This window comes from Pyxicephalus adspersus, chromosome 3, assembly GCF_032062135.1.
Source record: "Pyxicephalus adspersus chromosome 3, UCB_Pads_2.0, whole genome shotgun sequence".
In the NCBI taxonomy this organism is placed as follows: Eukaryota; Metazoa; Chordata; class Amphibia; order Anura; family Pyxicephalidae; genus Pyxicephalus; species Pyxicephalus adspersus.
Window position 1 is genome coordinate 42,728,805 of NC_092860.1, and position 18,432 is coordinate 42,747,236.

At 37.9% G+C, this 18,432-nt stretch overlaps 1 protein-coding gene across 4 annotated transcripts in view; it reads right to left on the reverse strand.

Moving 5' to 3' along the window:
- FSD1L (fibronectin type III and SPRY domain containing 1 like) overlaps window positions 1-18,432 on the reverse strand; it is a 37,894-nt gene that overhangs the window by 18,246 nt on the left and 1,216 nt on the right. For all 4 annotated transcript variants that reach the window (XM_072404362.1, XM_072404361.1, XM_072404360.1 and 1 more), the window contains exons 2-6: window positions 5,667-5,762; window positions 5,181-5,312; window positions 4,454-4,555; window positions 1,833-1,855; window positions 248-369 (exon numbers count right to left, since the gene is read on the reverse strand). In XM_072404362.1, coding sequence (XP_072260463.1) covers window positions 248-369; window positions 1,833-1,855; window positions 4,454-4,555; window positions 5,181-5,312; window positions 5,667-5,762 — 475 coding nt within the window. The remainder of the gene's footprint in view (window positions 1-247; window positions 370-1,832; window positions 1,856-4,453; window positions 4,556-5,180; window positions 5,313-5,666; window positions 5,763-18,432) is intronic.

The window sequence follows — 18,432 nt, forward strand, 5'->3', positions numbered from 1 at the left end:
AAATATTCCCACCAGGCAGTGTATGAGCAAATGTCAGATTCCCTGCTTTATAAATAGATCCTTACAAAAACAAATCTATTTGTAAATTTCTTATCTCATAAGTAAATATATTTAAAATAATTGGATAGTATTCTCTAAAGAAAACTTCTATAACACGTTCTTACCTTCTATCTAATCCTGAGTATTTACATACTTCTTAACGAAAACATTATGGAAAACAGGGTAAAATCAATAAAAAACACATTACCTGGTAAGAATTTTAAGCCCTGGATCATTTGTCTTTCCTGGGAAAAATCCACCATTAAATGTGTCATGTTGTCACTAAGTTTTGGTTTCAGGGATAGACGAAAAGCTGCAGCCATTGTAACCCTATAATATAAATGTAAACCTATAGTAAACAGACATGAGGGGGTTCTCAAGCTTTTTTGCCTGCCTTGAATTTAGTAGTTAAAATTATTTGGATACGCTCAGGTACACTATTAGTAAAAAGCAAACAATGGAGTTGATTTACTAAAGGAATATAGGCAAGGAATGAATTATTACCTTGCAAGGGTATTGTCACTTAGTTTAGTGATGAGGTAAAAGCTTTGAGGTACAGCTTTACTGACTTGTGTGCAAGAAAATGTGATGATTTTCCTAGATGTTCATGCATATGATTGGGATATAAAAACAAGTACATTTTCACTATATTTACCAAGCTTGCTGAAAATTCCCTTGCAATGTAATAATTCACTTGTGAATAGCCCAATTTCCTTTATTAAACCAAACGTAATTGGGAGATATACACTGTTGGGGTTAAACTTTGAAAAGTACAGAAACTAGAATTTTCTGTGAAATATGAGAAGGTAAAAAAGCAACCTTTTTACAAACAGGTACCTAAAACAAATCAATAAATAAAACTAGACTAGAATTCACATCTTTGTTTTGTGGTAAAGCACAATAATTGCATGTTACTACAATGAATGGCAGTGTGCAACCTAGGAATGCCACAGTACCATTATTTTGTATGCAAATCCCAAAGCACTATTACAATAACCTCACACTGCAGCACACCACAAATCATATACTATGCAGTGTAGAGCACATTGTTAAGAAAAATTGTGTTTTTAAAAAGTGCTTTAAATGAATGGCCTAGTGCTGTTTCTTGACCATTTCTGTTTCCCATGATACTGAAACAGTCAGGAGTAAATGCTTGTAATGCACAATTGACTCTTGTTCTCATACACAACAAAAATGTGCTAAACATAGGAATACTAAAGCTGCGTACACACGGCAAATTTTTCTCGCCCGATAATCGGTATCGGCCAATTATCGGGCGAAAATCTGCCGTGTGTACAGTCGGTCGTCGTCCATCGTCCGACGACCGTCCTGGCGGATCCATGGACGATGGACGACGACCGATCCTAATGAAAGGGAAGGGGAGAGCGTGCAGCAGGGTGCCGCTCCGTCGCTCTCCCCCTCCCCTCTCCATAGAGCATGAACGGTGCTGTATGTACAGCATCGTTCATGCATCGTGCAGTCTTTTCTCGTTGGAAAGGATCGTGAAAGATCCTTTCCAACGAGAAAAATTGCAGGTGTGTACGCAGCTTAAATGCTTCTTATAACAGATTACTCCCAAGGTTGTCTACATTTCCAGAAATGTTCCTTAGTTCTGTAAATATCTCTAATAAACTGTAATCATACACTTTAGAGGAGACAAAACACAAATATAACATAAAAGGACAACACATAAGTACAACGCCTTTTTGATAAGAAGGGACAAAAGTCAAGACAATTGGAAGGACATCAAAATTACTTGACAGAGTAGGATAAAGAGGAGATTGGTACTGTACCTATCCTTGATCTGTCTGGCAGCCTTGGTGCAAGAAGAAGAGAGAAAGCAAAGTTAGTGCCTCCATGCAGGTATAAAGGTCAGCAAACTCCATGCAGGACTTTGGGGTAAAATAAACACAACCCACACCCATTCCCAATAGATCATAAAAGTGATCTTCATGTGAGATAGGTCTTGGGAGAGAAATAGAAACACACGGGAGTTAAATGAGTGGTTAGCATTGTGGTTAATTATCAGGCATCATAAGAAAGGAAACATTAAACAATTACCTGTAGTGTAAAAGACAGCAGGTCAGTCAGTAAAACTCAAAAGAATATATCAGCATAATGCAGAGAATGTACTGTCAGTACATGGTCTTATTTTTCTCCAAACAAGAAAACAATTGTAGAGTTTATTGTAATGAGTATTTTTTCATGTCATATGAGGTTTTCATAGATTGACTTTTTAAGAATCACACATATATGTACCTTCTAGAAAATTAGATTTTTCTTTAATTAGGCATAAAGGGATTTGCGAAAGCAGAAAAATCTCAGTGTGTGCGCTTTATTTTAGTGTATTGCATATGTGTGTTTAATTAAGGCAGCCTATTTAAATGAAAGGACTACCATATGAGTTAATGAAACTAGCCACATTGTGGATTTAGACCTTGGTCCTTTGCAGAGCTCAGCAGCCATGCACTTTCTTTTCTGGTTCTAAAGAGTTGGAGAGATTTCTCTTAACGAATTAGTGTCAATTGACAAGGGAGCACAGATTTTATCTGCCTGTAACAATATTTACACATTTTTCATTTCCATTGTAATAGTAAAAACTAAAGCCCTCACAGATGTGTTTGATGTGCAAGCACAACAAGCCCACCTGCAAAACAGGTGAATGCCATATAGCCACTGATGCACACTATACTGTCAGTGTTTCATATGAAGGTGTATCTGAGTAGTAAGATGCCAGGATAAATCTATACACAACTACCTGTCTACAGGGTGACAACACTACAATGATTTCTGGCACAACAACAAGAAAACTGAACAGATCTAACTGCAGAATCACAATCTAGTAAGTTTAAATTGTGGCTGGATAAACAATAAATGCTGTGTTCATTTTAAAAGACTCGTAGACAGTTGTTTCATCCTTGCTTGTGCAGTTATTCTACAGTTTAAAAAATGTTATTATCTGTGTGGCAAGTAGTTCAACAAATATGTAAATGTCAAATCATTTCCTGAAAGACCATACAAGATAAGGTCTGGATTGTGGTTTCTCATATAATACTGAAAGTGATCTACAAAAGCTCTATTGAACAGTTCTCTTTATTCAGTGAGTGTGAGTTACTGTGACACGTATTGTAAACAGGTCCTCTCACTTCTCCATGCTTTGTGATGTCACCATTATGCTTCAATGCTTCTGAATGCCACTGATTTATTCACTCTCCACTCTGTGTTCTGCTACTGCATCATATTAACGGCCAGAGGAATTTAAAAGCAAACAAGGCCACAATGGGAAGCAATTGTGTGTGGAATCAGCTATCACCACACAGTCATAACATATATACTTCAACCCTTTTAAGATAAATTAATTTATTACCTGCAACATCACAACAAAGGACACTCATATTTCTGTCCAGAAATACAACTGTTAAAAACGATTGTGTGGGACTGATGGAGTTAAAGTATAACTCACTAATGTAAACTAAGCCCCATACAGCAAACCTACATTCTGGTATATCAGGGCTTTTCTGTAGGCAGTAAATATTTAGTGTCCTAAACTTTAGCTTGGTGACAGCATTTTTAGGATGATGATCGCTCAGTGTAAGATATGAAAGCAAGCTTTCAGTGAGAGATGGTAGCTTGTCAGTTCTGTTTAAAGAGGATCAGGAGTGGAAAAGATGCACAGTAAGTAGATATAAAGTGTAAATCTCTTCTTTGCAAACAGTGCTGTCAGGCTGCCTTGGCTCATAGATCTCTCTACACAAAGCCCAGTCTGAGTGCTTGTCTGATGACACCCGGGGGGCTACTCAAAAATGCCAGGCAGTACACCCAGCTAATAGGTGCTGGGGATTACACTGTGCTTATTGGTTAAAGTCCAAAACATTGAAAAATGGCAGAAATGTTAAATGTATTTACAAGTAAAACAAATGAAATGCATAATTCTAGGATACTTAAGGCCTTAATTACACTGGTGTGTTTAAAGTGCGGTAAAAAAAAAAACACCTTGCTTGTTACATCTTTGCTGTGCTTTCCTAAAAAGGTTTATTAAACAGTAACATGTAAAAACTTACGTATCCTAAATGTAATGCCACTAAAAAGCATTGCAGCCAAACTGCCAAAGTGTAAAGGGGGCCCTAATATTGTAAATATCTAGAAGTTACATATGTAGCTTTTTTAACATATCATTAGGTTTTGTCACTCAGTAGCAGTTTATTTATGTATTGACATTTACAGTAGAGAACGCTGACTATTTATGATGATGTGAATACTGTTAATGAAATTATGTTGTCTAGCAGGAGACACATCACTTATATAAATGATGTTTAGGTTCCTCTGAGAAGCACCCTCCCACGGTGCATGTAGAGAATGGTAGAAGAAAATGTCTTAAAGCTTTCTCATCAAAGTCACATTTGCCATTCTGTACCTTGGTGAATTCCTCAGGCTCCTTTATGTCCATGGTCCGTGAAGCAAATTCTAATAGCTCCTCTGAGCTCTCCAGGGCATTCGTACACTGGGACAGTTGATTCTAGGACAAGATGGAGAAAAGAAGAGGGAATGTAAGTGTGAGTGTTGAGCAAAGTTATGTGATTGAAAAAGAAATGTACTAAAAATAGCAAACCTGTTCTGTCACTTGCCAAAGATGTCCAGAGGACAACAGTTCAACTTTTATTTACTGCATTGGTATCTTACATATAGACAGTCTATAGATATCTATACAGCGATCCTAGCTACTAGTAAATGTACAAACCAATACAGTTATCCTAACTGGTCACATACCATAACTCAGTCATCATTGGAAAAATCATCACCCATAATGAAGAAAGGGTGTATTTTTTCCAAGCTGTTAAAAGATCAGTAATTGTGCAGTGAGTTCTGGCTTACTCATGCAATGGCAACATTCACAGCTTTGTTCTTGCATGAGCATGATGTAAAGGAAAAAGGGGCATAGTAATCTGCATAGTATATAATGGCTGGTATATTTATTTAAACTGACAACTGTAAGTATCAAAGCTGCTATGCCTGTGTGCAGAGTTAGTATTATCTCTGAATGAAATACACTTTTATTTGCACATAAAGCAGCAGCAGCTAAGCAATTACGAGTACCACAAAGTGTAATCTGTAATCAAGAGAACAGTCAAGCATGGCCCCACCTGTAGCTCCTGGGTTTTGTGGGCTTGTTCCTGTTTTATTCTATTAGTCATGCTCTCTTTCATCTCATCTAGAACAGAGTAAAGTCCATCAAACTCTTCCTCCAGGTCAGACAAAACCTTGGTTGAATTTCCCTGGAAAATAGGAACATAGGAGTATTATTCACTTTGCTAAATGAACACCCTATATACTATTGTATTACATTTTTTATTGAATTAATCTCAATGACTTAGACAAGCTGTTTTTGGCCACGTCCTTCTGTAAAGAGGTGTAACATTGCATTTGCCTTCAGGTAAAGATTGGTATATCTGTTAGGCATTTTTACTAACTCTTCAAATTGTACGATGTGGTTCATAAGTGAGAGGTGTATGCAAGCAATACTCACACCACATTGCATTGTGTTACAATATCTGGGAAAGTTTTCTGCATTTATACGCAATTAAATGTATCACAGTGCAAAATAAGTACATACTACACTTGACACTTACCTGCACACCTTTAAGTACATGACTTAATGTGTCAATAAAATTTTGTATTTCATCATTTTTGTTGGCAAGCGTTGTGATGATCCTCTGCAAAGCTTCCTAAAAAAAAGCAGATATAAACAGACACAAGTGAAGGTATTTTTTAAAAAATTATAATTCTGTTTTAGTAAAAACCTAAAATTATAGATTGATGCAACACAGCTAGAGATACTTGAGATAGCGTGAAATCACAGCTTACAGAACAAATCTCATTATTCCTCCATGTAAGCAATAATCCCTCCGAGAACACAATTTAATCTATGGGCTGTGCCTGTGCAGTACATCAGGTCAAAGCAGGACTAACCTAATGAATGGGTGCCTAATTAAAAGTATTTAGGAACAATAACTTAGCCTTTAAGTGTTTGTATACGTGACCATGGGTTCATGTTAGGACAAGTTATATGTATATATAGAGTATGTATGTTAATAATATTATTCAGAAGTGCCCATGAAGGATTCATTGATGATCAAGAAGAAGCTTGGGTATCCTGGTCTTCTGAATTTCCATGGGTATTGTGGCTCCTCATATGTGTTTTAGGCTGGGGATATACAACAGATTTGTACTGACTGTTAGAATAGATGTACAGGCTTGTTGAGAACAGGCAGCTGTTTATGTTGCCAGGGGCATCCCCCTAGCGAATGAATAGGGGCAATAGTCAGCAGTACCAATAACGCTCATTGTCACCGGTTGTCAAATGTGCAGAGGCTGGCACTTGCGGTGCAAGTGCCATAGGAAAGGTGCCAGCCACGCAGGGGAAAAGGTGTAAAATTCCCACATATTGTGATGAGATAATTCAAACTTTTTTTCCAGGTCATGTTTTCCTAGCTAAACATTACAAGTAACATTCTAAACCTTTTTAACTTCTTTTTTTCCCATGTTTACTTACATAGAAAGTCAATAGTCAACATGAGCATGTAAAAAAATAAAATGCAAACACAATGTAAATGAGTAAAAAATGATGTATATTTGTTCAACTTTTAAACTACAGTCAGTGTGAACAAAGCTTCAGCTGGCTTGTACTGTTATTTGTGGCTCTGATACAGAAATGTACCCCCACTTCCTATACCACTGACAACAATGACAACAGCAAGCGACGTCAATAAAATAATTACAAAAAGAATAGGGCCCCTAAAACAAATGTAATATCGGAAATACAGACAATGATCCCCCATAGTCCCCAATCAGGCTAGTTTTTAAAAAAGCATACTAAAGTGTCTGAAATAAAGAAATTGACCGTGTTATCTAATTGTAACTGGTCAGATCCAATCCCACATTGGTGAATGCGTCTTGATATATGAGGTTCCCTGCACTGCATGTTAAAAAACTGACAAAAGGGAATGCGACAGGGCTGCCTACAGCTATTAAAGTGTAAGATTTTATTTTGCTTTAGAAAATGACAGATGGAATTTTGACACAGCTTTCTTTGCTCCTATTCTCCTATATAAACCCCAGTGCTAGATTAGGACATCTTATTTTCCACAGGGATGACCATAAGTGTACATCATCATCATAGATGTCATCATGACCAATGCCCCTCCTGACCACCCAATATCTCTTAAAGTCACGGTTTTGAAAGTTATGGTAAAGTAAATGTAATTACGTGTGCAAGCCCTAGATTGTAAGCTCTTTGGGGCAGAGTCCTCTCCTCCTGTGTCACTGTCTGTATTAGTCTGTCATTTGCAACCCCTATTTAATGTACAGTGCTGTGTAATATGTTGGCGCTATAAAAAAATCCCGTTTAATAATATTATTAAAGTGAAACAAATTACGACTTTTTTTCCTTTAAGAAAATGTTTTAAATATCAAAAACATAAACAGAACGGGTGGAAAATTACATTACACAGTGATTCCAGCCCCTGCACAAAAACCGCCCAAGTAGCGGGTATTACAAATTCCTGAGAAAGTTACAGGAATTGAGTAAGCAGCAACCCCAAAGGCCATCAATCATTGTCATTTATTATAGGCGGATAAACAAAGATCTGCATAACAGGAAGAGGTCTATGGCTTATCAAAACAGTGTATTTCATAACGTTCAGGTAACATTCAAGAAAGTGAGAAAGGAATAAAGCCTGTTATCTTTTTATCACTAATACTGCACTCAGCCAACAGTTGTCAAATATACAGACCCTTGTATAGGATCTGTATATTTGACAGCAGCTGGCATCTTGCTGCATGGGTTCGCACGATTTAGAGTCAGGTGTGAACTGCTCAATTTGTACCAGATTGATTTTTGACCAAATAGAAAGTGATGGGAAATTAAAACATTTTAGCACTCTCACTAGATAAAGAAGTGAAAGTAAGTTATCCAATCAGGACAAATATTCTGATAACAGTCAATCCTAGTTCATCCTACCTCTTGACTGGCAATTTTGTCATCCCACTGGAAACTTCAACCCATCTCTGATAGGTTTCACTCCATGCAGGTCTTAATCTTAGGATCCAAGCACAGCACAGGGTAAAACGCGTCAGTAGAGGATGATATGTCTGGCGGAATGATGTAATGATTATTTGCTTTTTTTGATTGCATGAGGTTTTATCAAAGAAATACATTGATATTACAGCCTTGCTCATAGTGGCCTCCAGTTATCCAATGTAGTACAGCTCATACCTGGATATCATTGGGGCCATGGCACATGTGCACACTAGTAAGAGGAGCCAGCCAAAATGTTTTCGTTGTGGATTTAAGATTAAAGGATACAGCAAGTATCCACCAACTATGAACACCAATGACTGCAGGTAAAGAGGAAGTAAACCCCAAACTACCAAAACCAAAAAAAAAATCATACTTACCTTCAATTCTGCAGAGCAGTGAATCCCTCGGGAGGTTTCTTCCATCGGGTCCTGCATCGTCCCAGTATCTGTCTCGGGTCGGTGCGCCAGGCGCAGCCATCTTTTCCTTTTCTTCTGGGTTCTTCTTCCTACATCGCCCGATCTCGCGCCTGCATTGTTTTTACTTTAAATAAAAGGGTTGTCTACCCTTTTATGTAAAGTGACAATAATGAGTTAAGTTACGCTTTACGTTTTCAGAAACAAAAAAGGTGTTACAATTTTTTTTGAATGCAACTAGTACAACAAATACCTGATTTCGTTTGGCATCAGACTCTTCTAACTCCCAGTTAAATAGCAGGGAGGACAACACTGCAAGCTAAAACACTGTGCTGAAGGACATGACTGGCAATGAACATTCTTACAAGAAAAAAGGGCAAAGTGAACAGAGGGATAACTCATCACTATAACCCATCCACTCCTTTACTCTCCAACTACATATAAAGGGGGGGGGGGGTGCAGTAAGGTGACCTTGTAACTGCAGTACAGGAAACACAAATCAATACCCAGGCTCTGAAATCTAGTAGGGCTTTAAATCAGGAACAGATAAAAAGAAATAGAAATTGTAAGGTAAAACAACTCCAACTAAGTATTTTATCTTTAAATAAGCTGTTTGCCATGGTAAACATTTATAGGGGCAGTATGGATGTTTACAAATTGTAACTAATTTCAGATATTGATTGGTTATCTGCTCAACTTGTTATTACTAATAAAGCTGTAGGCCAGTGTACACCGTGCTGTCAATGGAGGGATTATGGTAAAAAAACACAATGCAGCCAGTGGAAGTGTTTTAAAAGATTCACTGAAGTATAATATCATTCATATGAAGTACCACAATGGTACAGCTCTGAAGATGATTTGTATTTCTGTAAAGGATGGGTTACCAGTAGATGAACTTCAGCGGATGTAATGGCCTGTTTGTTGTTTGGAACCGGGGCAATATGCCTAATTTACTAATCAATAACACATTTGCCATAATGATAGGTATTTTCAGCTCCCATTGGCTGCCATTGCTGCCAATAATGAGTGTACTGGCAAATGGTTGTTATAGCTTACATAATTATGCTTTTGTCTGACAATAATGCATGTGGTGTGGTTTATAAATTAGAATGTATGTTTTGACTGGAGAATTCATGTAACACATTACACACTATTTTGTTGGAAATTTGTTAGGAGATTACAGATATGGTGGTTAAAGTGTTGACCAAAGGGGATCATACAACCTGCACCTTGTTTAGAAGCATCTCATACCCTGCCAACCCATACAGAACGTTTCCTCCAAGACAACAGAAAACAAACTAGTAATGACAGAATCTTAGAGCTTTCCAGTATTTCCACTTTAAAAGAGTCTATGAGTGTGGTGATCCTGATCACCACTTCTGCTGCAATCACTCCTATTCAGAAACAGCATGGCTGCAATAGTACTGAATGAGCTGTGCATGCTACTTATATGACAACCACTTACTGAATTCAAGTGAAAGGAGTTTCTGATCTCCCCTGCAATGTAAATATTTTACAGCAATCAAACTAGAACATTTTACCCATAAAAAACATTTTTTTATAAAGTAAGTATTTAAGACTAGTGTGTCAGCACAACAACCAAGCTGTTGTAATTTTCCAGGGAAAATGTGCAACAGAAGCCATCATGTTTCTCTAATAGCAGGTTTACTTTAAAGGGTCATTCCTCCTGAAACAAATATTTACCCTACAGGTGCAAACAGCTTGTTTAAAGTAACCCTGTTACTTAAACCTAAAGTAACTACATGGTCTAAACTAAAGTAAGGGCAGCCTTTAAATCAAGATGCTCTATACTTTACTTTCCAGCTGCTTGTCAATTAAAACTCAATGTACAGGTATACAGGAAATACCTACTCCCCCACTATATGCGTTGGTACTAATATGGAACTTTATCTGCAGCAGACATAAATCAGCTAAACACATGGGCCTGAAAAGTAAGTACACAGCATCTTATTTTACAGGCCACTATACTTTAGATCTTGTAATGACAATTTAGGTCTTTTGTATGTTCCTATTCCTCTTTATTATGACCACAGATGCCCTCAACTTAGCTAGCTTGTGATAATCCAGCCATCTGTGACCTCCTGATGTAGAGAATAATTACCATTGGCTGCCAGAGATCCTCATTACTGCACAAAGATATTCTGACCTGTTAGAAAACCCATGTTTAAGGATAATCAGATCCCTCCAGAACAGGGGTGTTGTGTGAGAAATGTGGCAAGTCCTGGCACTTAGGGGATCCAATTAGGCACTGGCAGACATATTTTTCACCTTACCCTAATCCACGCATGCCTGAACTACAAGCAATAATTAGTAAAAATACAAAAGGGAAGCCAACAATGAGTCACAGACTTCTCATTCAGATGTTAATGAAGCAAGCTTTTTAAAAGAAGTCTCCATCCATCACTCCTGTTTGGATGAATGTGAAAAGGATCCGTTAAAAACAGAATAAATGAAAGTCTTTTATGCTTACTTTGTACTGCAATGCACAAATGTAATTTCTATGTACATTATAAAGTTAGACATATCTAAACATAATCAAACTGTAAAATACTCAAGTCTCTCACATTTCTGCATAGTCAGCAGATTGAAACCTTTCTAATGCTTCCTTAAAATCCTGATGTAGAATCAACATAAGTATACAAATAAGGACTTTTGATATTACTTTTTGATTTTTATTATCATCCTTGTTCCAGGTACTCTGGACTGTATGTAAGCCATGTAACTAACATTTTAAGAAGGAGTTAGCAACTGCTGCCCCCTATACTTTACTTGTTATAGGGTCAGCTGGATAATATTATATTTGTTTATGGATTTCCTGCTCCATTAAAGATTGGGGCTAAGGTGTCATTCTAGAAAGAAAGATTCCGGCAACCATACACACACAGGCTTCCTTATAATGCACTGGTATGATCTCCTATAAGAATCACTGTACCTGACCAAAGGTTTACATCTTATAATACCATTACTTATTTTCCCCATTGCTTTTAGGACATAGAGAAATAGATTTTAAGCTGTAGATTTGCTCAGTGCAGAATATTTTGTCAGGTAATCTTTTCCCAAAAACGGACAACCTTTCTTGATCCCAGATCATTTAAGTTGTAAGCCTAGAGAACATATGTTGATATGTCAGAGACATCCAATGGGAAGTGAAGAAGGACATGCAATGGGTAATGCTAAGATAACCTCGGAGGTTCCCCTTCTATTGTAGGTTGAAGAAAAAAAACAAATCAGTTGCTCTAGGTAGATCTATAACTTCATGTGTGTGTCCTGGGTACATGTGTATAGCAGGCATCCTTTCACCTTTCCCTATTTTAACACATGCACAGAAATCTCACAGCTAAGCTTGCAGCTTTCTAGGATATGTTAATAGACAGACTCTTCACAAGACAGCTTCTGATTTCCCTGCATTGGAAATGAAGCAAGTGGCAGGTCAATGTTTGAGCATTGCATCTATAAATAACCCAACAGATGAGTTGAGGGAAGTGTACAGAGGATCATCTGTCAATATGACATGGGTTTTATAGGCAGTGGAGGGAGGCCAGTAATAACCTTTAGCTGACATAGCATAGAACACACACATAGAATGAAAAAGGAAACTGTAAAAAGTCCTTTCATTTTAGTTTAAATGTGCCCAATATTATTAGTATTACAGTGTAGTCCAAGCTACGAATTAGAGGCAACTATAAAAGACTTGAGTCCAGTTATGTGTGAATTAACCCTGAAAAATGAGTGATATGCACTGTGATATGACCAGGGCTCTATTACATGGCATATGTTGGGCAGCAGAGTGGCTCAGTGGTTAGCACTCTGGCCTTTGCAGCGCTGGGTCCCAAGACTGTAATAAAGATATATGACTATGGCAGGGACATTGGATTGTGAGACCCTTTGAGGGACTGCTAGTGACATGACATATGGACTTTGTACAGTGCTGCATAATATGATGGTGCTATATAAATACTGTGTGTGTAATAATAAAAAGTTTTCAGGTTCTAGAAACTAAAAAGAGGAGTTATTAGGTTTATAGGATAAGGAAACTTTCCTACAAAGATTCCTTACTCATTTGTCCTAACTTCTCTAAATACATACAATCCATCCTTCTGGTCCCAACAAATGCTATACTTACTACCTGAGGCCCACAGTGTTTTTACATCCCACCTCCAGCTTCTTGATCTGACATTTTTACCTATGCGGTTCAGCTCTATACATGTCTATAGGGCTGGATGTACATGGATCAGCTCCTATCCATCTATTAGCCTCATAACAGGGCTGGACATAAGATCAATAAGCCTCTGGAGGGACGCACACAGGATTATGAGCCTTTAAGCAAGATTTGGTAATTATAGTAATTTGGGGGTGGGCGGACTAAAACTATATAGGGGTGTTGAGGGCAAAAGGGTAAGGATAAAAACATACAAAAAAAGTGATTATATTTTTCATTAGCTCCTCTTGCTGCTCTATTTAGTGCTAAGAGCTGTAGGAAATATCCATAACTTCCATGCATACAGTGACTTGGCCATGTGGCTGGAATGGAGCATTCAGTGCTGTCACACAGGAGACCTATAGTCACATCTGCCCCTGATAAGTTATATGGTGCTTTCTTTTTGCTTCCAACAAAGTGTTAAGAAAGCAAAAGATAGCCAAGCATACTGTATGTGTCTGCACTGATGTGAACATGTTGCTTTGCTCTGCATGGGTCCTGCAGTCTGGAGAGAGGCTAGATCATTAAAAAAAGTTAAATGATTACTGATAAGTTAAAACCTCCTTTGTTATTTACTTCATTAGCAAGTCTAGTTTTTTTTTTTTTTATAAAAAAACATTATCAAGTAAAAATGTTCATTTACTAATAAGCTACTGAAGCAGCTATAGAATTTAAATTGCAGCAGTGGTAATGACTGCACACAGCATATGAAGCTCCAACATGACTGCTCCGGTTTTATTTCCAGCTAGTCACTTCACTGTAATCCTCTGCTGTAATTCTATCCCCTCTTAAGTCTATGGGTTCTAAAGCTAACAAAGAGTGTTACAGAAACTCCTGACCACACGGTTTGAAATATAGATATAGAAAGCTCAGCAAGTGTATTCAACATCACAAAATCAGAAAAGGAGATCTGGATATTTCAGGCACATGCTTGGACTAGGATTTATTCTTTTAATCATGCAGAAAAACTGAATTTCCTTGTTTTATGAAGAAAAATGCTAATATTGTTTGAGGCTATGCACACAAAGGTAGGCACACGCAGTAAAGAGAACCTGTCAAATCTCTGGCCCTTTGACGGGGCATTTGTCCAGCACTCACTGCTTGACATGATGCCCCACAGGTCTTTTCTGCCATGGAACCAGCACTATTTCCAGGGGTCAGCCAGGAAACAAGCAATTAAAAAGCTTGCCTTTAAAAGGACATTTTACATTTTAGAAACATTACCTTGTTTTTTGTATATCCAAATGCACAGGGTTTTGATCATTTTACATTTTGGGTACGTCCAATTTGCTAAACCTAACATAATCAACATGTTACTAACACGCTTCAATACTGTAAACGACTAATTCATAGCTCTAAAGAGACCCCTAACTAAAGCATGCAAGATTAAAATGGATTTTGTCCTTATGGCAGATGAGCTTGTTAATTAAATTATGCCAAGCTTTCCTTACATGTTCAGTCACAATGTGTAATCTGGTCAACTTGGCAAATCTAGGATAATGTTTAGTCGTATTTGCCAACTGCCTGCTCTGATAACATTGTAAAGAACGGGTGTTCATTTTTTTTCTCTGATAATATGCAGGAATTTATCATCACCCAGATATAGTTATTTTATATGATTTGCTTTGAACGTGCTTATCAACTGTATTCCATCCAGGAATCTTAAAACATACCTAAACTCAAAATTTTTACTTTGCAAACGGTAGACAACGCTTTCATTTAGAGTAAAAATGTAGTTTTTTAGTGTTTTTTTTTTTGAAACGCCTATTTAAAAAAAAAACGGGTGCAGCACTATCCCCTTAATTCTCGATCGGCTAAGTAATCCAGAATGATTGGGAGTGCAGAGCCTCCTAAAATATCTACATCACACATCCCGGGAGGCTCTTGGCAGCTCCTTCTGCACATGCCTGAGCATCTCAGGCATGCGCAGAAGGAACCCTTTCATCAAAAGAAAAAAAAAATTTCCCCATCTACATCACCCGAACTTGCGTTTGTGCAGTGCGAGATCGGGAGACATAGGAAGAAGAACACAAAAGAAGAGAGGAGAAGATGGCGGCGCCTGGCGTTCCCTTTGCACTGGGCTGCAGATGAAATCGGCGACGATGCGGGACCTGATAGAGAGAAACATCCCGACGGACAGAATGATCTGCCGTCGTAAGTGTGATTTTTATGTTTGTGGTACGTTTTGGGTTTACATCCACTTTAAATACAGTTTCTGACATTATAATTATACCATAAATGGAGTGTGCAACTTACAGAGATCCCTTATATGTAAGTCCCTACATGCACCATAAGTCGGGACTAGCTGTCATAAAGTCATGAAATATGCAGTTTGGTGGGGATTTCTTAAAGTCTAAGAGAATCTCACTGTGCGCCTAACCAAGCATCTACAGAAATAAGGGCAAGATCGAGGTATCACAGTCCTCATCACCATTGGTGAGAATCCTAGTTGGTTACCATTCTCCAATAACTCACTTAAAGTCTGTCAGATACCTACTCACCATATTATGGAAGCATATCTACAGGTATGCAATCACCTAACTATACAACTGAAGTGCTTGTCATTTTTAGATTTCAGTATTCATTTATTATAGAACAAATATTTTAATAGACACTTGTGAGCATAAAAATATGGAGCTGCTGCCGCTGATTTATTTTTTAAGTGTAGAGTTCAGAACAATCATCCTAATCTCAATTCTCACCTTGTGAGTTATTAATATGAAGCAAGTAAAACTTCACTAAAAGCATGCATGTTCCAGGTCAGCAGAAAGCCAGGATGAGAATAACAGCCCCAGATGCCACAATTTGCAAACAGGCCTTGTTTTAATGTTTGCATTTTGCTTTCTTGATTCTTCCTTTCCCCCTCATTTGTATGCAGATGTTTAAAAGATTCATGAAAACATCCCAGCACCCCTGCAATCCTGCCAAGAACCCCCTGCCCTGTCATGAAGCGTGGACTTAGCAGACTGAATGTGAATACAAATTACCCTGGGTAACATCCATATGTGATGCAGAAAGTCTGGGGTAAGTTTTATATTATTTTTGAAACATTTTTGAAATACATATTGTTTATTTTAGTAAAGGAATTTTTTAGGAAATTATACATAAATTATTCCAGGAGGGTTAAGACCTGACCCTGGTTTGCAAAGACCACTATCATCGCAATGCAGTGACAGATTTACTTTATTACAAGTCCTAAAAAGTAAATGTACAGACACTTGGGGAGGATGGAATGTGCAAATTTTATGAGTTCTGGAGCTTTCAATGGGTTCCTAGCTGGCTAGCCTGAGGAGGCTTCAAAAAATGTCCACCACAGATCCCATCTTTCCCAAAAAATGCACAAATCATACCATGAAGAGCATATTACTGTATTGAGGGTGCTGCTTTATGTCTAGTGTGCACCACCTGGTAAGTAAGAGACATCAGAAGCTATCCCTTAAAGTCATGTTGATCTGCGTGTAATAACAGTGCTAGATAAATGAGCTACACTAAAAAGCCAGATGTTCTGTATTTGGACCAAAATATTCAGAATATTGAATAGAAAAGTCACACACACTAATATTTTGTTGGACCCCACCTTTAGCTTTGATTACTGGACACATTTGTTTTCAGTATTCTCCCCAGAATTTTTATTAATCTGGGTGGGAAGATGCAGCAGGTGGGTGGCAGCCCCGGTATTGTGACCCAGCTTTTCAGTAACTGCCCAGTCGGGGTGGTTACTGAAAAGTGCTGGATGGTGCACCCAGCTAAAAGGGGCTGGGGGGGGGGTCATTGGTTTTGATAAACTTATGCAAAGTTACAACATTTATTTCTGTCCAGAGCTGGGGTATTGTTCAGCAAGATCTGAAGAGTCAGAACGCAGCATACAGTCTTCTCTATCATACCCACAATGATTCTCATTGGGTTAAAACACACCTAAACTTAGAATTTTCATAGGTGATTTTTTTTGGGTCGTTTTTAAGGTCTGTTCTGTTGCAGCCAATCCATGGCTGAAGATGATGTCTTATGGTCCCTGAACTACTTTTTTACAACTTGTAATGATTTTTTTTAAACCATTCAAAGAATGAGTGTGTGTCCTGGCACTTGACTTTATTTGCTCCTCCTAGAATTCCCTGGAGAGAAAGACTGGAAGAAGGAAGGCCAACAAAAGCAGCCAATCAGGCACAGCTGCATGCACATGTGCTGAATGGGATCACACTGAAAGGAAACAGAGTGAGCATAGGGATGACCTCAACAGTATTCTGCCACACCCTAAATAAACTCTAAAGTAAATTTTGCTTAAATTACTCTAACATCCTTCCCACTTGACAAACACAGACTTGTCCACACAAAAGAAATTCTGTTTGATTACATACCTAGAACAAAGCAGTAATTTTATTAGTAAGTTTCATACAATTTACATACATTAGCACATTTAGTTTACTGCATCTAGGATTACAATATAATGCAGTATGTATATATAATTTCTATATACTTCTTCTATAACAGGTATGTGAAATGCTTTGAGAAGCTTTTGTCAGGGTTTCCGCCTGCTATAATATACCTATTCTATTTCAAAGTGCTATGAAAAGCTGCAGGTAAGCCATGGAACAGCTGCTGGATATACCATGCTCAGACACCATATTCACCAGACGTTATCTCAATTTACTAGCTTGCACTTATACAGATGATGGCTAATATTAATCATGCATATATTTACATGCTATATTCACATAATAAAAGTCTAGCACAAGGGATTTCAGGGTAGGTATATGTTATGTTGGACAAAAAACAACATTTATTCCAACCTAAACACATTTACTTTCAGCAAAATGCTGGGCCAGTCATATGGATGTATAGATTGATCCTTATTTTTTCCATAGTCTGAATCTGCTTTCAAAAGAACGGTTTTTAGATTAAGTTCAGACAGTTGTTAATTTACGGAGGGACCGCCACATTCCATCATTTTTAACTATTGTCTCCCAAATAACATTTGCTTTTGTGCTTCTTTAGAGTTCCAACCCCTTAGGCAACCACCTGTAAAACATGCTATGAAATGCGGCCTCAGTGGAGACGCTACAAGTATCATCTACCCACAGCCGCCCAATGGAGAATGAATGGGGGGGCAGAGGGTGGTTCAGAACTGCTCACTGCTGTCAATCAACAAATGCAGGCATGGCGGAGTGGTTGGCAAGGTTGCAGCTGCCAAGAGCCCTGTGGCATCACTTCTACCTTAATGGTCGATAATGGGTGACCGGTGGCAGTCATCTGCCTGGTTGAAAATGTCCAACTAAACTAATCCAAATACAACACCATGGCCAGCTTTACAAGTGTATTAAATGTCATTTTTCCACGCTCTGTGTATCTTAATATCTCATAAACATTTTGATGATGTGGATTTCTTTTGCAATGTTTGTAAACTGTATTAAATATGAGAATTTGTTTACACAAACTTTGCCTACAATGTTTCCTTTATTTCCATTCCTGTGTTTGTGGTTGGTATATGACATATATTTGACATGCACTGTCATTATACAAAAAAAAAGACTACACTGTGGAATAATGATTATTATTAATAAAATTATTATTAATCAGAATTTGTGTAGCGCCAACAGATTACACAGTGCTGTACATTAAATAGTGGCTGCAAATGAAAGATGAATACAGACAGTGACACAGGAGGAGCGGACCCTGTCCCGAAGAGC